The following is a 26,043-nucleotide window of genomic DNA, read 5'->3' on the forward strand; positions in this document are numbered from 1 at the left end:
AGGATGATTTTGCAGAATGCAGAATTCTAGGCTGGTAGGGGTATCTTTTTTCTTCTCAACAATTTAAATTTTCACTCTCTTCTTCCATGCTTTCTGGGGAGAAATAAGATATAATTCTTTTCTTTGTTATTTTATAGGTAAGGTGTTCTTTTATTTCTTCTGGCATATTTTTTCAAAGGGATTATTTTTTACCACCCCTCCCCCCACCAAGGTGCACATGGTAATTTTTTCCGATCTTCACTGTGAAAATATAGTTGGGCTCCTGGAGGTAAAACTCACAAAAGAGTGAACATGCTTCCTAAGACTGAGTTCCCCTGGAGTTTGTATGTCTACAGCTGTCATATTTAAAGTTGAGAAACCAAGTTCATGCTAAGATGAGGAGCAAAGTAAGAAAGTCCACTCTTACCGCTCCTATCAACATCATACTGGAAGTCCTAGTTAATGCAATAGAACCAGAAATGGAAGTAAACGTATACAGATTGAAAAGGAAAAAATAAAACTCTTTTTTTTTTTTTTTAGTTGGGATGATTGCTTATGTAGAAAATTTCAAAGAATCAACAAAATCTTCTGGATCAAATATGTGATTACAGAAAGTTTGCAGGTTACAAAGTTAGTATACAAAAGCAATTTTCTTTTTCTTTCCCTTTTTTTTTTTGGGGACAGAGTCTCACTCTGTCACCAGGCTGGAGTGCAGTGGCGCTATCTTGGCACACTGCAACCTCTGCCTCCCAGGTTCAAGCGATTCTACTGCCTTAGCATCCTGAGTAGCTGGGACTACTACAGGCACATGCCACCATGCCCAGCTAATTTTTGTATTTTTAGTAGAGACAGGGTTTCACCATGTTGGCCAGGATGGTCTTGATCTCCTGACCTCATAATCTGCCCGCCTCAGCCTCCCAAAGTGCTGGGATTACAGGCATGAGCCACCGTGCCTGGCCCATTTTCTCTTTTATATACTAGAAGTGAACAATTGGAATTTGAAATTAGAAACACCATGCCATTTATATTGACACCAAAAACATGAAATACTTAGGCACAATCTAACAAAATATGTGTAAGATGTACATTTAGTTTCCCTTTAGGGAAACTAAAAAGTTAATGAATAATTAAAGATGTCAACTTTTTCAAAATTGTCCACAGATTCAATGCATTTCCAATCAAAATTCAAAATTGTTTTGTAGATTTCAGCAAACTGATTCTAAAGTTTATGTGGAAAGGCAAGAGACCCAAAATAGCCAACACAACATTGAAGGAGAACAAAATCAGAGCATTAATACTACCTGACTTCAATACTATATTGTTACAGTAATCAACATATTGTGGTATTGGTAAAGAAACAGAAAAATAGATCAATGGAACAGAATAGAAAGTCCAAAAATAGACCTACATGAATATAACCAATTTATATTTGACAAATGAGCAAGAAAATTCAGTGGAGAAAGAATGCTCTTTTCAACAAAATATGCTAGAATAATTGGACATTCATATGCAAAAAAAGAATGTAGACACAGACCTTGCACATTTTACAAACAATAGCATCAAATGCATTGTAGACCTAAATGTAAATGCTAAACTATAAAACTCCCAGATGATAACATAAGAGAAAATATAGGTGGCCTTCGGTTTGGCCAAGACTATTTAGATACAGCACCATTAGCATAATCTATGGAAAAAAGTAGATACGTTGGAATTCCTTAAAATTATAACATTTTCCTGTGAAACGTCCTGTTCAGAGAATGAAAATCAAGTCATACAGTGGACAAAATATTTTCAAAACATATATAGAATAAAGAATTTGTATTCACAATACATAAAGAATTCTAGAAACTCAACTATAAGAAAACAAACATCTCAATATTAAAAACAGATAAAATATCTAAACAGACATCTCATGAAAGAAGATCTGCAAATGGAAAATAAGTAAATGAAAATATGCTCAACAGTATATGTAATTAGGGAATTGTAAACTAAAACAACATTATGATGGTTAATAGTATGTGTCAACTTCATTGGATTGAAGGATGCTTAGATGGATGCTGAAGCATTGTTTCTGGGTGTGTGCAAAGGGGTGTTTTCAGAGATTAACATGTGAGTCACAGTACCCAGAAAGGAAACCTCACCTCAATGTGGATAAGCACTATCCAATTGGCTGCCAACAGAGATAGAACAAAGGGAGCAGAAGAAGGGGGGTATTCAGCTTGCTGAGGTCTCTTGCTCTGACCATCCCTCCCCTTGCCAGAAGTTAGCTTTCTCTCTTCATGCCCTTGGTAATCAGACTCCAGGTTCTTTGGCCTCTGAACTCTGGGACTTGCACCAACAGGCTCCTGGGTTCTCTTGGGCCTTTGGCCTCAGACTGAGGGCAGCACTGTCAGCTTCACTATCAGCTTTTCTCAGTCCCCAGCTGGCAGAAGTCCTATCGCGGGAATTCACGTTTGTAATCATGTGATCCAATTCTCCCTAATAAGTCCCTTTTACATATACATATATCCTATTGGCTCTGTCACTCTCAAGAACCTTGATTGATACAAACAATAAGAAACAACTATATAACAATTAAAATGGAAAATTCCAAAACACTGATAGCACCTAATGCTGGCAAGGAAGTTGAGTAACAAGAACTCTCATTCTTTGCTGGTGAAAATGCAAAATGGTACACCACTTTAGAAAACAGCTTGAAACTTTCTTACAAAACTAATGTTTATAGCGGCTTTACTCATAATTTCCACAACTTGGAAGTGACCATGACATCCTTGAATAGGTGAATGGATGAACAATGTATGGCACATCCATTCAGTGGGATATTATTCAGTGATAAAAACAAAGACATAGATGAACTAATTTCACTAGGTGGAAAAAGGCAATCTGAAAAGGCTGTGTACTGTGTGATTCCAACTATTTGACATTCTGTAAAAGGCTGAGCTATGGAGACAGTAAAAAGGTCAGTAACTTTCAGAGATTTAAGGGCTCTAAGGGAGGGAGGAGTAGATGGAGCACAAGAAATTACTAGGGCAGTGAAATTATCTCTCTGTTGATATTAACATATCAATATTAAAATATATACACGTACTATGTACCCACAAAAATTAGGAATACAAAATTCAAAACAAACAAAAATGTATATTTATTTTCATGTTTCGTTTTCAGAAATTTTAATAATGATGTGTTTAGGTGTGGTTTTCCTTATGTTTATCATTCTTGTGGTTTGTAGCATTTCCTGAATCTGTCACTGGTATTTTCCAGCTTCAAGAGTTTCTTAGTCATTAGTTTTTCAAATGTTGTTGTTGTGCCATCTTTCTCTTCTATTCTTCTGTAACTCGAATTATACATTTTTATACTTTTCACCATGTCCCAAATGTCTCCTACACTTATTTCTCTGTTATCTGTTCTGTTTTTCTCTCAATAGCTGGATATGGATATTTTTCATCATAAATTATGATTGATGATTAAAATGAGAGCAAGAAATACCCAATTGAGTAGTAAACTGAAGAGCGCTAATCTTCTTCCGATGACTCTACGATTTCTTCATACCTGTAAAGTATTGCACGTTGAATAGGAGTCTGTTCAGAGTCATAAGTCCATCCTTTCCTGGCAAACAGCCTTTCAAGGATTCCAGGCATTTCATAGCCCTTGCTGAGAATGAAATCCTTAAAGGCAATTGGTCCATAAAGCTCTTCAAGAACGTCAGGTTCATCAGGCTTTTTAAGTAAGAGTTTGGGGTCAGTCAAAGTTTCGTCACTTCTACACGTTTTCCACAACTTAGGCTTGAGGTACCATGCTCCATATTTCATCTTCACACGCTGTGCGGTATAAGAATTTGATGGCATGTGGAATTTCCTGCCCCGGTATTTTTCCTGTGAGAAGAATTTGTCCTCATCCTTTTCATCTAGCTCCATGGTGTATGTACTGCAGCTCTGAGGAACACTCCTTTACTTTCTTAAACTTTTGGTCCTCATGGATTGCTCTGTACTTGGTGGTGAAGTCAAACAGATTCCAGATTGTTTCTTCAACTCCCACGTCTGCGGCCCACTTGAAGAATTCACGGAGTTTTTCCGACGTGTATCTATATTGAAGAGGGTCTTTTGGGCTTGCTGTGTCTCCTGAAGCAGTTCTTTTATGTAGGATGCTCCAATATTGGGAGGCTCCGAGAACTGATGGGACTCTGGAGCATTGGGAGGCTCCGGACGGAGACTGGACACCAGAGTCTCAGGAGGCTGCAGGCAGGATTCTCCACAAGGGCATTGATCAGTCTTGGTGGGTTCCTCAGTTTTCTTCACCTGGGCCTCACAACGATCCCACATGACTTTCAGCGTCCTCCCAGGATCCAGCAATTTCAGCATGTGTAGTAGGAGATTGGACACCCGACTAGGGTCGGGAGATTGCAGGTGGAGATGGGACACACCAGTCTCAGGAGGCTGCGGGCGGAGAGTGGACCCCTGAGGAGACTTGACAGGCTGTGGGTGGAGACTGGACCCCCGAGGAGTCCTGGGAGGCTGTGGGAGCAGATGGCTCACTCCAGTCTTGGAAGGCTCCGGGCGGACACTGGACACCAGAACTGTGGGAGGCTCTGGGCAGAGACTGGACACCGGAATTGTGGGAGGCTCCAGGTGGAGACTGGACATCGGAATTGTGGGAGGATCCAGGTGGAGACTGGACACCAGAATTGTGGGAGGCTCTGGGTGGAGACTGGACACTGGAACTGTGGGAGGCTCTGGGCGGAGACTGGACACTGGAATTGTGGGAGACTCTGGGTGGAGACCAGACACCCGACGAGTCTTGGGAGGCTGTGGGCAGAGACTGGACACTGGAACTGTGGGAGGCTCTGGGGGGAGACTGGACACCGGAACTGTGGGAGGCTCTGGGCATAGACTGGACACGCGACGAGTCTTGGGAGGCTGCGGGTGGAGACTGGACACTGGAAATGTGGGAGTCTCTGGGCGTATACTGGACACCGGAACTGTGGGGTGCTCCAGGAGGAGACAGGACACCGGAATTGTGGGAGGCTCTGGCTGGAGACTGGACACCCGACGAGTCTTGGGAGGCTGCGGGTGGAGTCTGGACCCCGGAACTGTGGGAGGCTCCGGGCGGAGACTGGACACCTGACGAGTCTTGGGAGGCCGCGTGTGGAGACTGGACATCTGAGGAGTCTTGGGAGGCTGCGGGTGGAGACTGGACACCTGACGAGTCTTCGGAGGCTGTGGGTGGACACTGGACACCGGAACTGTGGGAGGCTCTAGGTGGAGACTGGACACGCAATGAGTCTTGGGAGGCTGCAGGTAGAGACTGGACACGCGACGAGTCTTCGAAGGCTGCGGGTGGAGACTGGACCCCAGAACTGTGGGAAGCTCTGGGTGGAGACTGGACCCCAGAACTGTGGGAGGCTCCGGGCGGAGACTGGACACCAGAATTATGGGAGGCTCTGGCTGGAGACTGGACCCCCGAGGAGTCTTGACAGGCTGTGGGTGGAGACTGGACCCCCGAGGAGTCCTGGGAGGCTGCGGGAGCAGATGGGTCACTCCAGTCTTGGAAGGCTCCGCGCGGAGACTGGACACTGGAACTGTGGGAGGCTCCAGGCGGACACTGGACAGCCGACGAGTCTTGGGAGGCTCCGGGCAGAGACTGGACTTCCAAGGAGTCTTGTGAGGCTGCGGGTGGAGACTGGACAACCGACGAGTCTTGGGAGGCTGTGGGTGGAGAGTGGACCTCCGCAGAGTCTTGGGAGGCTGCGGGCGGAGACTGGACCCCCGAGGAGTCCTGGGAGGCTGCAGGAGCAGATGGGTTACTCCAGTCTCGGAGTGCTCTGTGCAGAGACTGGACACCGGAACTGTGGGAGGCTCCGGGTGGACACTGGACAGCCGACGAGTCTTGGGAGGCTCCGGGTGGAGACTGGACACGCAACGAGTCTTGGGAGGCTGTGGGTGGAGACTGGACCCCGGAACTGTGGGAGGCTCGGGGCGGAGACTGGACACCAGAACTGTGGGAGGCTCCGGGCAGAAACTGGACACCTGATGAGTCTTGGGAGGCTGCAGGTGGAGACTGGACCCCCGAGGAGTCTTGACAGGCTGTGGGTGGAGACTGGACCCCCGAGGAGTCCTGGGAGGCTGCGGGAGCAGATGGCTCACTCCAGTCTCGGAAGGCTCCGGGCAGACACTGGACACCGGAATTGTGGGAGGCTCTGGGTGGAGACTGGACACCCGACGATTCTTGGGATGCTGTGGGTGGAGAGTGGACCTCCACGGAGTCTTGGGAGGCTGTGGGCGGAGACTGGACACCAGAACTGTGGGAGGCTCCGGGCAGAGACTGGACAGTCGACGAATCTTGGGAGGCTCCGGGTGGAGACTGGACACGCGACGAGTCTTGGGAGGCTGTGGGTGGAGACTGGACACGGGAACTGTGGGAGGCTCCGGGCATAGACTGGACACCGGAACTGTGGGAGGCTGCCGGTGGAGACTGGACACCGGAATTGTGGGACGCTCCGGGAGGAGACTGGACACCGGAATTGTGGGAGGCTCTGGCTGGAGACTGGACACCCAACAAGTCTTGGGAGGCTGCGGGTGGAAACTGGGCCTCCGAGGAGTCTTGGGACGCTACAGGCGGACACTGGACACCAGAATTGAGGGAGGCTCTGGGCGGAGACTGGACACTGGAACTGTGGGAGGCTCCGGGCGGACACTGGACACTGGAAGTGTTGGAGGCTCCCGGCATAGACTGGACATCGGAATTGTGGGAGGCTCCGCGCGGGGACTGGCCACCGGAATTCTGGGAGGCTCTGGGCGGACACTGGACACTGGAATTTGGGAGGCTCTGGGTGGAGACTGCACACCCACCGAGTCTTGGGAGGCTTCAGGTGGAGGCTGGACCTCTGAGGAGTCTGGAGAGGCTGTGGGTGGTGACTGGACACCGGAATTGTGGGAGGATGCTGGTGGAGACTGGACACTGGAATTGTGGGAGGCTCTGGTGGAGACTGGACACCCGCTGAGTCTTGGGAGGCTGTGGGTGGAGAATGGACCTCCGAGGAGTCTTGGGAGGCTACAGGCAGAGACTGGACCCCTGAGGAACCTTGACAGGCTGTGGGTGGAGACTCTCCCCCGAGGAGTCCTGGGAGGCTGCAGGAGCAGATGGCTCCCTCCAGTCTCAGAAGGCTCCGGGCGGACACTGGACACTGGACACTGGAATTGTGGGAGGCTCCGGGCGGACACTGGACACTGGAATTGTGGGAGGCTCCGGGTGGACACTGGACACCGGAATTGTGGGAGGCTCCGGGTGGACACTGGACACCGGAATTGTGGGAGGCTCCGGGCGGAGACTGGACACCGGAATTGTGGGAGGCTCTGGGCGGACACTGGACACTGCAACTGTGGGAGGCTCCAGCGGACACTGGACACCGGAACTGTGGGGGGCTCCCGGCATAGACTGGACATCGGAATTGTGGGAGGCTCTGCATGGGGAATGGACACTGGAATTGTGGGAGGCTCCAGGCAGAGACTGGACTTCAGAATTGTGGGAGGCTGCGGGTGGAGACTGGACCTCCGAGGAGTCTTGGGAGGCTACAGGCAGAGACTGGACCCCTGAGGAGTCCTGGGAGGCTGGGGGTGCGGATGGGTCACTCCAGTCTCAGAAGGCTCCGGGCGGACACTGGACACTGGAATTGTGGGAGACTCCGGGCGGAGACTGGACACCAGAAGTTTTGGAGGCTCCCGGCATAGACTGGACATTGGAATTGTGGGAGGCTCCGGGCGGAGGCTGGACACCAGCTGAGTCTTGGGAGGCTGTGGGTGGAGAATGGACCTCCGAGGGGTCTTGGGAGGCTACAGGCGGAGACTGGACCCCCGAGGAGTCTTGACAGGCTGTGGGTGGAGACTGGACCCCTGAGGAGTCCTGGGAGGCTGCGGGCGCAGATGGGTCACTCCAGTCTCGGAAGGCTCCGGGCGGAGACTGGACACTGGAATTGTCCTGGGGCCTCTGGTCCCCCATGGTGGCCCTCGCTGGGGTGCCAAGTCTCCAGCTTCTGCGGTTCCTGATCCCTGCTGCTCTAGTCGCTAGGAGACCGCCAGCCAGGCACAGCCCAGGTTCCTTCCTGGAGGTGGAGCAGCGCTGACGTCACAAACAGCCCAGATTCTAACAGGTGTGTAGTGGAATCTCATTCTGGGTTTCATGTGCGTTTCCTAATGACTACTGCTATTGAACATCTCTATATTTGCTTATTTGCCATCCTTATCTCCCCTTGGTTGACGTTTCTGTGGATTTTTTCCCCCATTTTTAAATTGTGTTGCTGGATATCATATTTAGTTTTGAGAATCCTTGCTGTGTTCTAGATGTAAATAGGTTATCAGATATATGATTTGCAAATGTTTCACTTCATCCTTGGCTTTTCCCTTTGTCTTAACAGTGTCAAAGAGAAGATTTTTAATTTGGTGAAGTCCAATTGATCAATTTGTTCTTTATGGATTGTGCTTCTCTTGATGTATCTATGAAAACTTGGCCCATCCAAAGGTCCAGGTTTAATATTTGTAAACGGCACAAGATATAGATCGAAGTTTTTATTTAAAAATGTACCTATTCCTTACATATGTCTGATAATTTTAGAACTATTTTTGTAAAGACTAAATTTTCTCAAGTGAATGACGTTTGGAAATTGGTAGAATATCAGTTGTGTATATTTTTTGAAGGTCAATTTCTGGACACTCTTCCATTGATTTTTCTCTCACACAAATTTCACACTCTGTTGATTACTTTAGATTTATAATAAATCTAGAAATTAGGCTGTTTAGTCCCTTAACAATGTTCTTTTATAAAGTTAGTTCTTCCTAGGTCCTTTGAATTTCTTTTTTTTTTTGAGATGGAATTTCAATCTTGTTGTCCAGGCTGGAGTGCAATGGCACGACCTTGGCTCACTGCAACCTCCGCCTCCCAGGTTCAAGCGATTATCCTGTCTCAGCCTCCATAGTAGCTGGGATTACAGGCATGCGCCACCATGCCTTGCTAATTTTGTATTTTTAGCAGAGCCGGGGTTTCTCCATGTTGGTCAGGCTGGTCTCGAACTCCCAACCTCAGGTGATCCGCCTGCCTCGGCCTCCCAAAGTGCTGGGATTACAGGCATGAGCCATCGCGCCCGGCCTAGTCCTTTGAATTTCTATAGAAATTTTAAAGTCAGTTTGTCAATGTCAAAAAAAGAAAGTCCTGTTGGGAATTTGATTAGGATTCTGTTGAATCTGTAGATCAATTTGAGCATAATTGGCATGTTCACAATAGGAAATCTGACCACTGAGAAATGTCCAGCTTTCTATTTGTTTATGTGTTTTTTCATTTTCTCAGGAATATTGTGTGTTTTTTAGTGTATGTGCCTTTCCCATCTTTTTCTCTCCAGATTTTTCCTAAATATTGTTTTTCATACTATTATATGTAGTATTTTTTAGTTGCAATTTCCAGTTTTTTGTTGTTAGCATATATAAATATTGATGTTTGTATATCCATGGGTATCATACAACCTTGGAAAACTCACTCATTATGTTCAGAAGCATTTTTGTATATTTCATTGAATTTTCTATATATATGATACTGTCATCTGTGAATAAAGACAGTTTCCCTTCTTCCTTTCCAATCTGAATATCGTTATACCCCCACCAGTCCAGTTGCAATACTTCATTTTCCTTTAAATAATATCAATTAAATTTTTTATCTCTCATATAGTGCTTAAGACAACGCTATGAAAGGCATTTTTATAAAAAATTTTAATTATAGACAAATTCAGCCTGCATTATTCCTTAAGCATATCATTTTCTCATCTCATAATAATTTTTTCTGTACATTCTTACTCATTTTTTAAAAGAAGTTTTCTTACGTCCCTTGTTAGGTGCAGCTGAACAATGTTTTCTACCATTACAAGCAGGCATACCCTAGTTCCTCCTTGTAAATGAGGTATGATCAATGCCTCTCTTGCTTTTGGCTCCTCCTCTGTAAGATAGACACAGTGTATACTCCTCTTAGGTTTCTCACTAAATCAAAGAACTACATTATGTGTAAATCAAGATAATCTATATAACATAACTTTGTATAGTGTCTGGGACAGAATAAGCATCCTGTAATATATTGTTAATTTATATAGTATTACTACAGTTTGAAAATAAAAATATTCTACATTTGATGTCTATATAAAGGAAAAGCAACATCATACATTTACATATCACAAATATTTTCATTTATTGATTATAAGAATCTATGTTAAAGTCTCAAGATATCTAGTAGATTTCATAATGTGAGGTTGGTAAGACCAAATTTGATATGGATTTATTTTTAACTTTCTTTTTTTTTCCTTTTTTATTTTTATTATACCTTAAGTTCTAGGGTACATGTGCACAATGTGCAGGTTTCTTACATATGTATAAATGTGCCATGTTGGTGTGCTGCACCAATTAACTCGTCATTTACATTAGGTATATCTCCTAATGCTATCCTTCCCCCTCCCCCCACTCCACGACAGGCCCTGGTGTGTGATATTCCCCTTCCTGTGTCCATGTGTTCACATTGTTCAGTTCCCACCTATGAGTGAGAACATGTGGTGTTTGGTTTTCTGTCCTTGTGATAGTTTGCTGAGAATGATGGTTTCCAGCTTCATCCATGTCCCTACAAAGGACATGAACTCATCCTTTTTTATGGCTGCATAGTATTCCATGGTGTATATGTGCCACATTTTCTTGATCCAGTCTATCACTGATGGACATTTGGGTTGGTTCCAAGTCTTTGCTATTGTGAATAGTGCCACAATAAACATACATGTGCATGTGTCTTTATAGCAGCATGATTTATAATCCTTTGGGTATATACCCAGCAATGAGATGGCTGGGTCGAATGGTACTTCTAGTTCTAGATCCTTGAGGAATGACCACACTGTCTTCCACAGTGGTTGAACTAGTTTACAGTCCCACCGACAGTGTAAAAGTGTTCCTATTTCAACACATCTTCTCCAGCGCCTGTTGTTTCCTGACTTTTTAATGATCGCCATTCTAACTGGTGTGAGATGGTATCTCATTGTAGTTTTGATTTGCATTTCTCTGATGGCCAGTGATGATGAGCATTTTTTCATGTGTCTTTTGGCTGCATAAATGTCTTCTTTTGAGAAGTGTCTGTTCCTATCCTTTGCCCACATTTGATGGGGTTGTTTGTTTTTTTCTTGTAAATTTGTTTGAGTTCTTTGTAGATTCTGGATATCAGCCCTTTGTCAGATGAGTAGATTGCAAATATTTTTTCCCATTCTGTAGGTTGCCTGTTCACTCTGATGGTAGTTTCTTTTGCTGTGCAGAAGCTCTTTAGTTTAATAGAAAAATTCCATGGACTGTATGTTACATTCAAGAGCCAATGCTTCAACAATTCTCTATAACAATACTCCAACTAGCAAGCTCATGTGAGTACTCACTTATCTAAAATGCGTGAGAGTTTGAAAAAATCTTCTATATTCCAAATAATCCCAGAAAAAAACGCGTATCGAATCTCCTGAAGTTCAATTGGGCCTATATAAAATTTTTCATGTGCCTGTTTATTAAAACAGTTTTTGTTCCTTAAAATCACTTCATTTTTTTCACTTTTCACAGTAGAATATTATACAAAGGACTCACATCTAGAATACATAAATAATTCTTAAAACTTAAGAAAACAAAAAATGTATAATGCACAGTAGTTTAACATGTATAGAGATATATAGCTAAAGAAATAATTATAAATGTGTGTACATATGGTTAGTGTACATGCTTATGTTTTATAGCTCTGTCTCTGCTGAGAAACTAGAATAAAATGACACCCAAGTAACAACAAGTACATCCAGTGCCCAAATCTTGGTTTCTAATTACCATTCTCTAAAATAACAAAAGCAAAACAAAACAGAGCTATCCTTGGAGAAATGAGTAATTCTAGGCCCGGGGCAGTGAAAACACAAGATGAGCCTGGAGTATTATGTAATGCCAGAAAATATGGAAGTTCTCAGGAAACAAAAGAATAGAAGCAGATCATGAGCCAAATGGAAAGAGCACTCAATGGCCAAAGTTAAAACAATTCAGGCAACAAAATGAATTAAAATTTAAAAATTATAACACAATATAAAATAAAATATCCATGAGTCCATGCTGATATAAATAATTGTACAAATAAATAAATGAGGAAACAGGTACAAATATTTTTACAAAGAATTTCAGAAAATATACAGGGATATTCCTCCCTTCAGCAGGTGGAAATTAATTGTCCTCCCCAGGGTGTGGGCTGGATTCTAAAAAGTAAAATATGGAATGGGAAAAAATAGTGACCTTTTAGGGGACAAGCCTGGCAGTTCTCTCCTTAACCAAGTGATCATTGTTAATATCAGCAGTGAGAGGTCACACTGGTATCATGCACTCCTCTGATAGGATGTGATGAGAAAGACACTTCACTTCTGTAGTATTCTCCCCTAAATTCCGGAATCCTAGTCTAATGAGGAGAAAACATCTAACAAACTCAAGTCCAGGGACATTTTATAAAATTCTCAAGTATTCCTCAAAACCATAAAGGTCATGGGAAACAAGTAAAGACTGAGAACCAGTCATAGACTTCAGATTAAAGAGACATGAAAACTAAATTCAATGTGGTAGGCTGGGTTGGATCCTGGCACTGAAAAAGGACCTGGGAGTAAAAAATCTATAGATCTGAATTAAGTCTGAAGTTTAGTTAATAGTAATATTTCAATGCTAATTTTTTAGTTTAAATGCATGTACAATGTAAGATTAATTTTAGGGGAAGCTGAGTGAAATGTGCATGAAAATGCTTTGTACAGCCTTTGCAAATGTTTCATAAATCTGAAATTATTCTAAAATAAAAGGTTTCCATTTTAAACTATAGATTGCATCATGGTGAATTATCAACATATCACTATTAATCATACAAGAGAGAAAACTGTAGCTTCTTTAAAATGCATACTTGTTGCCTCCCCCCCCGCCATATACAGTAAATCATTTTTTTTCTAAGTGGAGCCAGTAATCTACATTTTACATGGTCTTTAAATTATACACACCAATATATAAGAATTACTTTTCTGAAGCCCTGTGCCTTTTATAGGCCCCAAAAACTTTCAAAGAGATTAAAAACCACAGTAGTAATGGTATTATCCAAAGTAACCAAATTTGGGGAAAATTAAATTTCTGCATATACTAGATGGAACTTGAGAACACAATAATTCCCTTAGGTAACATGTACATACCTGGTGAGCCCACAGGATAATGAAGTCATGATAGAAGAGTAAAGAAGATACAAAGTTTGGTGACTGGCAGTGAAAAAAAAAAAAAAACTAGGAGTGAAAGCAACTTACTTGTGCAAACTGCCCTTCTTGGGTTGAAGAAAACTGACATCACTGTAGAGTGCAGAGAAATTACAACTGGCCTGTTCAGTCAAGAAGCACCAACTGCCTTAGTATGAAGTGTTACTCCAGAAATGAATAGTGTAGCTGACAAGAAAAACCAACACCAACAAGCTAATAAAGAAATGTTCAAGCAAGTCAAAATGCTCTGAGTGGAGCAGCATGTAATGAATAAGCAAACAAGGGAATGAGAATAAACAATGAAAATCAATGCGATGAAGTGCATTGCTTTAATGGAGCCTAAGTATTCCCACTTCTGACATCTTTGTGTGCCTCTGACTGCTCTTAGTTACCTACAACCTTTACTGCAGACTTAACTCAGGACACCATTTTCATGCTCCGGCAGACTCAAGTTATCTGCAACCTTGTGTCTCTTCTACCCACACACAGCACCTGCAAGCCTTTCTCAGATACCCAATCTTGTTCACTCTGATCCAACCATCTTTGGAATTCTTTTGCTTTTATTAGCTCTTGCTAAGTTTACTTTCTGTGATGGTTAATTTTCTGTGTCAACATGGCTAGGCTATGGTGCCCAAATATTTGGTCAAACAGTCTAGATGTTGCTGTGAAGGTATTTTTTGGATGTGATTTAACATTTTATATAGTAGATTTTGAGTAAATCAGATTTATCCTCCATAGGATGGGTGAGCATCATCCAATCACTTGAAGGCTTTCAGGAAAAAGACAAAATTCTCCCAAGAAGATGGAATTCTCCCTCCAGACTGAAACACAGGAATCTGTTTGAGTTTCCAGCCATCAGAATCAGGACTGCAACATCAACTTTTGCCCGAATTTCTAACCCACAACCAGCTCTACAGACTTTGAATTTGCCAACCCCTGCAGTCGCGTAAATGAATTCCTTTAAATTTCCCTCTCTCTCTCTATATATATATATATAATATATAAATTATATATATTATATATATAGGATAACAGGAAATAGTTGAATATTATATAAATTGTTGAAATTATATAAATTATATAAATTATATAAATTATATATATAGGATAACAGGAAATAGTTGAATATATAGAATATAGAAATAATAGGATATATATATCCTATTATATAATATATGTAATAGGATATATTATATATAATATAATATATAATAGTATATATATACTATATATACTATATAATAGGAAAAATAGGATATATATATTATATTATGTATTTATATGTAATATATAGGATATATAATATATATATCCTATTATTTCTATATTCTATATATTCAACTATTTCCTGTTATCCTATATATCACCCTCCTCTCTCTCTCTCTCTGTCTCTACATATGTGTAAAATAATAGGAGATATGTATAATTCCTATTTTCTTATCTTTCTGGAGAAATTTGATTAATACGCTATTCATTTTGATCATTTTTCTACCAGTAACAATGTACTTGTCTTATAATGAGATACACCGCAGCAATTTTACCAGTGCTACACCCACTGATAGTTTTTCTCAGCAAGGTATAAAATATAGTTAAGACCTAAGAAATAATATAGACTTAAAGATATCCATTTTGTTCTTTGAATAAAAAAGCATAGAAGAATTATTCCATACTTTGGCTGAATCATCAGAATCACTTGTGGCACATCTTAAAAGTATATATGCCAAGGCTCTGCCCTGAGCTTGCTGAATCAAAATTTCTCCCATTGATAATGATTTACAGTCAAGGGCTGAAATCCCTGGATACATAATAATTTGATCACAGTGTGTCAGACAGGATATAGTCCAGCACTACTGATATTAATAAAGAACTTGAGGCAAAAAGAGAAAAAATGACTTGCACAAGTTCTCAAAAAGTGAAAATGAACAATGTCAGGCTAGTATTTTTATATTTCTAGAAGATTCACTCTATTTCCTTGTATAGATAAATCGTAGAAAAATATGGCAGTATTTCTGTCTCCTTGCATGCATATGTATCACCTGGTCCATTCAATTCACAAATATAAATAGAATGTAATATTTAGAAAATAATCGAGCAAACGCAGCTCTATTTTATAAGGTGGTTCAGCTACAAATGAAATTAGTATATAATTAGAGGACTTAACAAATGGCTAAAATCTTGGCAATTTTGTGTATGGTTAAAGTAATAAACCTTTGAGGACAGGTAAATGTTACTGTGTCATATCCTCTGATTTAATCAAAAAACATTGGTCTCACTTTCCTATTGATGGAATTTTGGTAGATGCATTCAACAAGCTGTCATAAATCTTAGCTTATTTTCTAGTAGCTAGGAAAAAAATCCAGAATCACTTCATATCATGGATATGAATAATGTAGAATAATCAATAATCTTGGTTGTCCACGAGTGCTGTCTTAATCTTATTCTTTGGCTTTGAATGCAACGTTTGCATCTTTTACAGAATTCAAAATTTACAGAGTACTGTACACATACATGAAGGGGGTTTTAAGATGAAGGGGTGGCCTGCCCCTCCACACCTGTGGGTGCTTCTCGTTAGGTGGGACGAAAGACTTGAGAAAAGGAATAAGACACAGAGACAAAGTGTAGAGAAGGAAAAGCGGGGCCCAGGGGACCGGTGCTGTGCTTACAGAGGACCCACACCGGCACCGGGCTCTGAGTTCCCTTAGTATTTATTCACAATTATCTTTACCATCACCGGTGCTGTGCTTTGAGATGTATATGCGAACCTCTCCATAAACCTTTTAGCAGTATTGCTCCAGCAAGCCCCACCTTATTCCTAAAGGCGGTTTTCACAATTATCTTTACCATCACCGGTGCTGTGCTCATCACCCAGGGACGGGCAGAAGACAAATGTTTTTCTTTTTCTCTAGATTAAAGAGAATGGTGATGACCTTTAACCATAAGCAGCCTTTAGGCACTTGTTTAACAAAGCACATTCTGCACCGCCCAAAATCCTTTTAACCTTAAGTCATCACAGCACATGTCTCTTGCAAGGACAAGGTTGGGGGTAGGGTCACAGATTAACAGCATCTCAAATACAGAACTAAATGGATTCTCTTATGTCTACTTCCTTCTATATAGACACAGTAACAGGCTGATCTCTCTTTCTTTTCCCCACATTTCCCCCTTTTCTTTTCAACAAGACTACCATTGTCATCACGATACAGAGATTACATACTTCACAAGGTAATAGAATATCACAAAGCAAGTGGAGGCAGGATGAGTTCACAGGTCGGTGTTAAAATTGAAATTAAAATTGCCAACGAAATTTTTGGGCACGCATAGTCATTGATAACATTTTATCAGGAAATAGGGTTTGAGAGCAGACAACCTGACTGGCCAAAATTTATTAGGTGGGAATTTCCTCATCCTAATAAGCCTGGGAGCACTACAGGAGGCCGGGGCTTATTTCATCCCTTCGGCTTCAACCGTAAAAGGCGGCACGCCTCCAAGGGGGTCGTTTATAGGCCTACCCTCAGAGCGCATTCTCTTTCTCAGGGATATTCCTTGCTGAAAAAAAGAATTCAGCGATATCTCTCCTATTTGTGTGCAAAAGGAGAAAAGATATGGCTCTGTTCCGTCCGGCTCACCGGCGGCCAGTTTAAGGTTACCTCCCTTGTTTCCTGAACACCACTGTTATCTCGTTTTTTTTTTTCAAGATGCCCAGTTTTCGTATTGTTCAAACACACGTCCTCTACAATTTGTGTAGTTAAGGCAATCATCACAGGGTCCTGAGGTGACATATATCCTCCTCAGCTTACGAAGAAGATGATGGGATTAAGAGATTAAAGTAAAGACATAAGATATTACAAAAGTATAAAGTTTGGAAAACTAATAAAATGTCCATGAAATCTTCATGTTTTATGCTTTTCTGCTGTGGCTTCAGCCAGTCCCTCAGTTCAAGGTCCCTGACTTCCCGCAACATTCTCCCTCCCTTTTCCTCTATATAAATGTGCCATGGCGATGAAGGCTTGTTCGTTCTCTCGATTTTGGCGCAGGATTCTTCGACTGGTCCGGCACACTAAAAACAAACCGATCAAACAGAGACACATAATTCCAAAATTTACTGCAGTAGAGTTTCCAATAGACTGAATCCAAGTCGTGGGGTTTAATCCATAAAGATTTTTTGCCACTTGATCTAACGCCTCAGCTCCAGGCACAATATTTAAGTGACTCTGAGAGGCTTCAAAAATTTGTTCTTTTAATTTAGAAATGTCTAAAGTGAGATTATCTTCTCTTCCCTGTAAATGGCGTCTTACCATGTCCCAGTGATGTCTAGACTCATTATAAACTTGGGGTGTAATACAAAAATCTGACGTATTCCAGTCACACTGTAACTGGAAACGATGTTCCAAGCTCATGAGCCTATCTCCCATCCAAATGACAGTTTGTCTAAGGTCATTAATTTGATTAGCCAATTTTTGATCGATACCAGATTGTGAATTCCACAACCTTGTGGAATTCTTTTGCCAATTGTCAACAAAGCTTACTGTCTGAACAGAAGAGTGCAATGCGACTCCTGCCACAGCGGCTGTAGCTGTGACTGCAATCAATCCCATAATCACTGCAATTAAAGTAAAAATGAATCTTTTGGATCTATTTAAAATGCCTTTTAATACTTCAGTCAAAATATGAATGGATGGCGAGGCCTCCCATGGTCGATCCATGGACACAGGGATCCACACGCCTTCTCTTGCTCTCACAAGCAGAATACGGTGCTGCCAATCAAAAGTTGAATCAATGCAAGTAAACAATCTGCAATTTTCACATGTTATAGTTTGGGAGTCTGGTTTAATAACTACATTTCCTATGACTAACATATAAGGGGGTTTTACACAACTTAGTAAAGGAACTGTTAGACTGGAATTTAGGTTGATAGAGTAAAATGTTTTATAATCTCTTGTTTCTATAGTTTGGTTCCCAGACCAAATTCTAAGGTGGTTTGTAGCCACAGTAAGCCTCCATAATTCTGGATGTTCAGGACCAAAAACCGGACTTATTATTTTTGGTCTTGGAGTAGAGGTTCCCTTTTCTCCCCATTTCCAAGCGTAGAAAGACTGAAATTTCTTGTGCCTATGTTTGTCTAAATTTTTTGTTAAGTCACTATCAACAGTTGGACTCACTAGTGAACTGGGACAGAATTGAGTTTGTCCTGTGCAATCGTGGTAGAATTGACCTCGAGGTGCCCAATCTATAACAGTTCCAAATGTGTTGTTTTGTAAAATCACAGCACTATCGGCCACACATTCTTCCCAAACTAAATCTTTTGTTTTTATGGAAATCTCCTTGGGGCAAGGTCTTCCTTTTGGCCTAAATATTAATGATCTTTGATAAGAGAAGTCTTGTAAATAGTTTACCTGTGGTTTGAGTGACATACCGCTTACCATATGATAAGTAAATCTACTGGTGGGATTGAGAGTAGGTACTTCTACCAACCAATTTTGGATAGCAGGCATCAAACATCCTGGTGCTCTCCCGAGACATATAGGAGGATAACGATACCCAATGGAAATATTTATCATCATTCCTTCTTCCTCTGGTTTTGCAGGGCAACGATCATCTGTGGGACCAGCTACCCACACACTATTATTAACATATACTTCAATGGGATTATCCATCCAAGTGATTGCCCGAATTAAGGGCGGGAAAGGCACATAGGCCCAGTAGGTATAATTAGCTGCAGCTGCTCCTGCAGGCATGGGGAGACTTACCACCGTTGATACAACCATTAAAGCTGCAAACAGCATTTTTTCTGAGGTTTGTGTCACCTTTGTGCTAGCTAGGCTTTTTCTAGCTAACAGTGTCAGCTTCTTTAACTGTGCCCAGGTTGGCAGCTCCGCCTTCTTGGTGCGTGGTGACTTCATCTGTTTTTCTAATATCACCACTTGATTCATCCTGCGAGTCAATGGTGCCTGATTGCGGTGTTTCCGTCTCCGTGGAGGCGCTTTCCTTTGCATCTCCGATGGGTTCATTGTAGAACTTCAAATGTCTAGTGGGTATCCAAACAGGAAGCTGATTTTCTCCTGGTGAAACACAAGCAAAACCTCTTCCCCAGGTTATCACCTTCCCTATCTCCCATGTCCTATTTTTGTTGTCTTTCCACCAAATCAGTTTTCCTTCATGTGGACTGTTCTTTTTACCCGTAAGATGTTGTTCTGCAGAAGTAGTAGTCTGATCTCTATAAATGTTTAAAAAATTTAAAGTATAGAGTGCTAGATTAAGCTGCATCTGAGGAGAGGTACACTCCTTACTGTCTCCACCTTTTTTTTGTTTAACTAATTGAGTTTTGAGTGTTCTATTAGTTCTTTCAACTATGGCCTGTCCTTGGGAATTATAAGGAATTCCTGTTGTATGTGTAATATTCCACTGATTTAAGAATTTTTGGAAAGCTTTACTACAATAACCTGGTCCATTGTCAGTTTTAATTTTTTCTGGAACTCCCATCACAGCAAAACAAGATAATAAATGTTTTTTAACATGGGAAGTACTTTCTCCTGTCTGGCATGTTGCCCATATGAAATGTGAATAAGTATCAACTGTTACATGAACATATGATAATTTTCCAAATGAAGGTACATGGGTAACATCCATTTGCCATAATGCGTTAGGACACAGACCTCTGGGATTAACTCCTGCCTCTTGGGTGGGCAGATGTAGTACTTGACACTGGGTACAATGTTGTACAATATTTTTTGCCTGTTTCCACGTGACATCAAATTTGTTTTTTAACCCTGCTGCATTTACATGAGTCAAAGCATGAAGTTCTTGTGCTTTTATGAATGCAGAGGATACCAGTAAGTCAGCTTTCTTATTTGCTTCAGTTAAAGGTCCTGGTACATTAGTATGTGCTCGAATATGAGTAATATAAAATGGGAAATTCCTTTTTCTTATAGTTTGTTGTAACAAATTGAACAGCTGGTTTAACTGATCATCCATGCTATATTTAATTAGAGCTGTCTCAACATCCCTTGTAGCCTGTACTACATAGGCAGAATCTGATATAATATTAACAGGTTGATTAAAATCTTCTAACACTGTAATGACTGCAATCAACTCTGCCCTCTGAGCTGATTGATATTGAGTTTTGATTACTTGCTCCTTTGGCCTTGTGTAAGCCGCTTTTCCATTGCTGGAACCGTCAGTAAATACTGTCAGAGCATTTTCTAAAGGTTCATGTCTGGTAATTTTAGGTAAGATCCAAGTAGTCAATTTTAAAAACTGGAAGATTTTTGTTTTTGGGTAATGATTATCAATAATTCCCACAAAATCAGCAAGGCCAATTTGCCATGCACCAGAATTGATAAAGCCTTGTTTAACTTGTTCCTTGGTTAAAGGAACAACTATTTTGTCTGGGTCGTTACCACACAATTTTATTATTCGTAATCTTGTCTGACTAATTAATATAGCTATTTGGTCCAAGTACAATGTAAAAGTCTTAATTGTATTGTGAGGAAGGAATGACCACTCCACAAGATCAGTATTTTGAACAATGATGCCTGTTGGAGAATGTGCAGTGGCAAAAATTAAAAGTTGGAGTGGAGCTAAAGAATCTATTTATTTGCGCTGACTGAATTTTTTCTTCCACTAATTTAATTTCTTTTGTTGCCTCTGGGGTTAATATTCTTTTACTATTTAAGTCTGGATCTCCTCTTAGGATAGAGAACAAATTTGACATGGCATAGGTAGGATTGCCTAGAGTTGGCCGAATCCAATTAATATCGCCTAACAATTTTTGAAAATCATTTAGTGTTTTTAACGTGTCTTTTCTTATTTCTATTTTTTGTGGCTTAATTTTTCTATTTTGTATTTGCATCCCCAAATAATGAAAAGGATCAGAGGTTTGGATCTTATCAGATGCTATTGTTAGTCCTGCGTTGGCAACCTCTGCTTGCAGAAATGTGTAACAGTCAATTAATTTGTCTCTTGTTTCTGCAGCACATAAAATATCATCAATATAGTGAATGATATAACAATCTGAAAATTTGTCTCTAACTGGTTGAAGGACTTGACCTACGAAAGTTTGACAAATAGTTGGACTATTAAGCATTCCCTGAGGTAATACTTTCCACTGAAACCTGGTGGCTGGTTCTTTATTATTTATGGCTGGTATAGTAAAGGCAAATTTTTCACAATCTTGCTCTGCCAGAGGAATGGTAAAAAAGCAATCCTTAAGATCAATTATAATTAAAGGCCAGTCTTTTGGGATCATGGCCGGAGAGGGCAATCCAGGTTGGAGAGGCCCCATGGGTTGAATTACAGCGTTTATGGCTCTTAAGTCCATTAACATACGCCATTTGCCTGACTTTTTCTGAATTACAAATACAGGAGAATTCCAGGGTGAGAATGAAGGCTCAATGTGTCCCTTTTCTAATTGTTCCTTTGCTAATAAGTGTAAAGCCTCCAGTTTTTGCTTTGGTAGCGGCCACTGATTTACCCATACCGGTTTTTCTGCTTTCCAAGTTAATGGAATGGGTTTAGGAGGCTCTACAGTGGCCGCCCCTAAAAAGGATACCCTATTCCTTTTCTTTGTAGATTTTTCTTAGTCTCAATTGGGACTTTAATGCCATTTTCATTTTTTCCTAATCCCTTCCCTGGTATATATCCCATCTTAGTCATGATTTTTTGACTCATGGGGCTGTATAATGGAGCGGGCATAATGATTTCTGCACCCCATTGTTGTAACAAATCTCGACCCCATAGATTAACAGGAATTGAAGTAATCATTGGCTGAACAGTACTTTCTTGATTATCTGGCCCTAAACAATGTAAAATCATTGTACTTTCATACACTTCTGAAGCTGTGCCTACGCCGACAAGTCTTGTTACAGCCTTTTGTTTAGGCCAATTTTTTGGCCACTGATTTAAAGCAATTACAGAGATATCTGCTCCTGTGTCTACCAACCAACCCTTCAAACTGTTTTCCTTGAATAATGACCTTACACACAGGTCTGCTCTCAGAGACCAGACTTGCCCAGTATGCAGCCTTTCCTGCCAGATCAGTGCTTCCGAACCCTCCTGTTCTTTTTATCTCACTGTTTCCAATTTTAATATAAGGTAGGAGTAATAATTGAGCGATCCTGTCTCCTGGACTGGCACTCCAAGGAATCGAGGAACTAATAACCAATTGAATTTCGCCTTCATAGTCTGAATTAACCACACCAGTATGAATTTGAACTCCTTTTAGATTTAAACTTGATCTTCCTAAGATTAGTCCTACAGTCCCCTCAGGCAATGGGCCATATACCCCTGTGGGGATTTTTTGTGGAGGCTCCCCTGGAAGTAGAGAGACTGCTTGTAAAGTACACAAATCTACTGCTGCACTGCCACTTGTGGCGGGGGATAATTGCTGTATTGTGATAACTGGCTTAATCCCTGAGACACTTGCGACAGTGGGGGTTGTTGTTCCTGAAAACCCTGAGGAACAAAGGGTTGAATTTGGAATGCCCCAGTTTGTTGCGGGGCCTGAGGCTGGCCCCTCCTCTCGTTTCCCGACAGTGGTTGCCCATTTTTATCAAATTTAGAATGACATTGATTACCCCAATGTTTTCCCTTTTTACATCTTGGACATAGGCCAGGTGGCCCTTTATCTGTTGTTGTAGTAGCTTGAGTAGTTACATTTGGCTTATTTGTGACTAGGCAATTCTTTTTTAGATGACCAATTTGACCACAATTATAACATTTTCCCCCAAATGTTTTCACTTGTCCTCCTAAAGCAACTCCTGTGATTGCCTGAGCCATAAGCATAGCTTTATGCATAGCTCCTCCAATTCCATCGCATGCTTTAACATACTCTGAGATTACATCTGATCCTGTGGGAACCCTTCCTTTTAATGGCTTAATGGCTGATTGACAATCCGGATTGGCGTTTTCATATGCCATCAACTCCACTATGACTTTACGGGCATTCTCATCGGTAATTGACTTTTGAGCAGCATCTTGAAGTCTTGCTACAAAATCAGGGTATGGCTCTTTAGAGCCTTGTCTTATTGTATTAAAGGAAGGGCAGGCGGTTCCTAGGTCTTGGATTTTCTCCCAGGCCCTAAGGCAGATAGCCCTGATTTGCTCAATGGCCTCATTTGGCATTATTGCTTGTTGGTCAACAGTGCTCCAATTTTGACCTATTCCTAATAGTTGATCTGCATCTATCTTAATTGGAGGATTGGCAGTCCTATTTCTTCGGAACTGTACTTGTGCCCCATCAATCCACCAAGTCTTAAATTGTAAAAATTGAGAGGGTGAGAGTGATGATTTTGCCAGAATCTCCCAATCATAAGGAATGAGTCTATGTCCATGAGCAATGGAATCTAATAATGTTCTCATGTAAGGAGAGTTGGGTCCATATTGTTTTACTCCTTCTTTCATCTCTTTTAGCATTTTTATAGAAAAGGACTGATATCTGGCTTCAGCTACAGGAGGCTCTCCCTCTTGGGCCCCTTCTCCAGGTGGTCTTGCTTCTAATATTACTGGGAATTGCCACGCCTCAATATCTCCCTGTTTTCTTGCCTCATCAATAATTTTATGTATTGCACTACCCTGTGTACTAGGCGGTGCTGTAGGATTAAGTCTCATGGTGGGCGGCTGAGGATATGGCACCCTGCCCTGTGGCACTGAAAATGCTCCTGGCTGTCCATACAGATTTTCTGGAGGCTGCCGATACTGCAGTTCAGCTGGCGGCCAGTATTGATAGGCTACAGGCGGCTGGATCTTACTTTCTACCTGCTGATATTGTGGACACTGTATTTGGATTGGCATTGCCGTGACAGAGACTCTATCTTTTCCAACTTGATCTTTTTTTGGAGTCTGTACTTGTTTAACCTGCATTTGAGGTTCTAAGGTTGCAGGCATCTGAGCTGTTGTAAGAGGAGTTGGCCCTCGTGGTTTAGACTCTGATGGCTCTGTCAATTCTGGATCTTTTTCCTCTAATTTTAACGTTTCAGGATATATTACCTCCTGTAATTGATTATTGTCAACATTTTGCGTTGACCGAGCCATTACCGGCTCTGCTACACATTTACAGTGTGAACTTTCTTTTCTTTTCTGGGACTCTATCCCTGCCTCTTTTTCACAATCTACTGCACAGCTTTTAGGGACATCGGAAACTGGAACGCTATCTTCTTCTGTTTGCAGCGGTTCTAAAGCTACTTTAATAATGACCCAATCATTCCATACTGTAAGTGGAATGATTTTACCTTCCCTACTTGCTTGTTTTAATTCTTTGCCAATTTTTTCCCAATCTTTTAGATCTAAAGTTCCCTGTTCTGGAAACCATGGACAAAACTGTTCTATTGTTTGAAAGAGTGTATTTAGATTTTTGGTAGACACTTTAACTCCCCCTCTTTTTAAGAGAATTTTTATAAAGCTGCGATAAGAGGCATATTTACTTTTAGTTTGCCCCATTGTTACCCTAGGTTCTTCCGAGCGCACAAGCTTACCGCAAGGCTGACTGTAGACGTACTCGGGAGTCTCTCGTCGACTTGTCCTCAATGACTACGCTCTAGTGTACCTTCACCTTAGAGAAAAGCGCCTCCACGTTGGTCGCCAGATGAAGGGGGTTTTAAGATGAAGGGGTGGCCTGCCCCTCCACACCTGTGGGTGCTTCTCGTTAGGTGGGACGAAAGACTTGAGAAAAGGAATAAGACACAGAGACAAAGTGTAGAGAAGGAAAAGCGGGGCCCAGGGGACCGGTGCTGTGCTTACAGAGGACCCACACCGGCACCGGGCTCTGAGTTCCCTTAGTATTTATTCACAATTATCTTTACCATCACCGGTGCTGTGCTCATCACCCAGGGACGGGCAGAAGACAAATGTTTTTCTTTTTCTCTAGATTAAAGAGAATGGTGATGACCTTTAACCATAAGCAGCCTTTAGGCACTTGTTTAACAAAGCACATTCTGCACCGCCCAAAATCCTTTTAACCTTAAGTCATCACAGCACATGTCTCTTGCAAGGACAAGGTTGGGGGTAGGGTCACAGATTAACAGCATCTCAAATACAGAACTAAATGGAGTCTCTTATGTCTACTTCCTTCTATATAGACACAGTAACAGGCTGATCTCTCTTTCTTTTCCCCACACATACACACATGACCAGCTAAAAGCCGTGTTCTCAATAGCGTCCACTTTACCTGGCTAATGTCCAACGTGTGCAGGTAACAATATGCAGTATTAGTATTATTTACAGACAGATCGTTACAATTTTAACCTCAGTTTTGAAATATGGGCTGTTAATTCTATGTTAAGACCACAGCTCTTAAAAACAACATGCATATATACACATATATTCATACCACAATTCACATAAAGGTCCAAAGTTTAGCCGGTTTTAACATTAGTGATCAAAGCCTAATATGTACAGGCAAATGTATGTACACAATACACGTGTGAATACAGCACAGTTTTCTAAGATATTATTGAACCTGTAACAGTGTTGAGTTGTGGTTTTATAAAAATAGTTCTAGGCCGAGGCGGGCGGATCACGAGGTCAGGAGATCGAGACAACGGTGAAACCCCGTCTCTACTAAAAATACAAAAAAATTAGCCGGGCGTGGTGGCGGGCGCCTGTAGTCCCAGCTACTCGGAGAGGCTGAGGCAGGAGAATGGCGTGAACCCGGGAGGCGGAGCTTGCAGTGAGCCGAGATCACGCCACTGCACTCCAGCCTGGGCGACAGAGTGAGACGCCGTCTCAAAAAAAAAAAAAAAAAAAAATAGTTCTAATAGTATGTTATTACCTTTGTG

The 26,043-nt window shown here is 41.6% G+C and overlaps 3 protein-coding genes across 5 annotated transcripts; all 3 read right to left on the reverse strand.

Moving 5' to 3' along the window:
* Window positions 1–3,105: 3,105 nt before the first annotated feature.
* Window positions 3,106–7,930, reverse strand: LOC129488747 (protein FAM47A-like). Its single transcript, XM_063645591.1, is given in 6 exon segments — window positions 3,106–3,899; window positions 3,901–4,097; window positions 4,100–4,696; window positions 5,858–6,133; window positions 6,656–7,047; window positions 7,240–7,930. Coding segments are annotated over 6 exon segments (2,049 nt in total). The 5' UTR covers window positions 7,419–7,930; the 3' UTR covers window positions 3,106–3,491.
* Window positions 7,931–16,390: 8,460 nt separating this feature from the next.
* On the reverse strand, window positions 16,391–24,796 carry LOC129488748 (endogenous retrovirus group K member 25 Env polyprotein-like). Of its 3 annotated transcripts, none has more exons than XM_055291304.2 (2): window positions 19,021–19,586; window positions 16,391–17,330 (listed from the first exon to the last, which is right to left on the reverse strand). In XM_055291304.2, the coding sequence occupies exons 1-2, from the start codon at window positions 19,279–19,281 to the stop codon at window positions 17,067–17,069; spliced, it is 525 nt and encodes a 174-aa protein (XP_055147279.2). In that variant the 5' UTR covers window positions 19,282–19,586; the 3' UTR covers window positions 16,391–17,066. The 3 variants fall into 3 exon arrangements, with proteins under 3 accessions (XP_055147279.2, XP_063501663.1, XP_063501662.1); XM_063645593.1 differs by having other exon boundaries at window positions 19,078–19,585; XM_063645592.1 differs by adding an exon at window positions 24,742–24,796 and having other exon boundaries at window positions 17,158–19,298.
* Window positions 19,446–24,783, reverse strand: LOC129488749 (endogenous retrovirus group K member 8 Gag polyprotein-like). Its single transcript, XM_055291305.2, is given in 5 exon segments — window positions 19,446–19,487; window positions 20,102–20,486; window positions 22,216–22,699; window positions 22,702–24,025; window positions 24,116–24,783. Coding segments are annotated over 5 exon segments (2,826 nt in total). The 5' UTR covers window positions 24,707–24,783.
* Window positions 24,797–26,043: the final 1,247 nt, after the last annotated feature.

This window comes from Symphalangus syndactylus, chromosome 8 (assembly GCF_028878055.3).
Source record: "Symphalangus syndactylus isolate Jambi chromosome 8, NHGRI_mSymSyn1-v2.1_pri, whole genome shotgun sequence".
Lineage (NCBI taxonomy): Eukaryota > Metazoa > Chordata > Mammalia > Primates > Hylobatidae > Symphalangus > Symphalangus syndactylus.

Excerpts from the sequence above, each read along its gene's own strand:
- LOC129488748 (XM_063645592.1), bottom strand. The coding sequence starts at position 19,281 with ATGAACCCATCGGAGATGCAAAGGAAAGCGCCTCCACGGAGACGGAAA.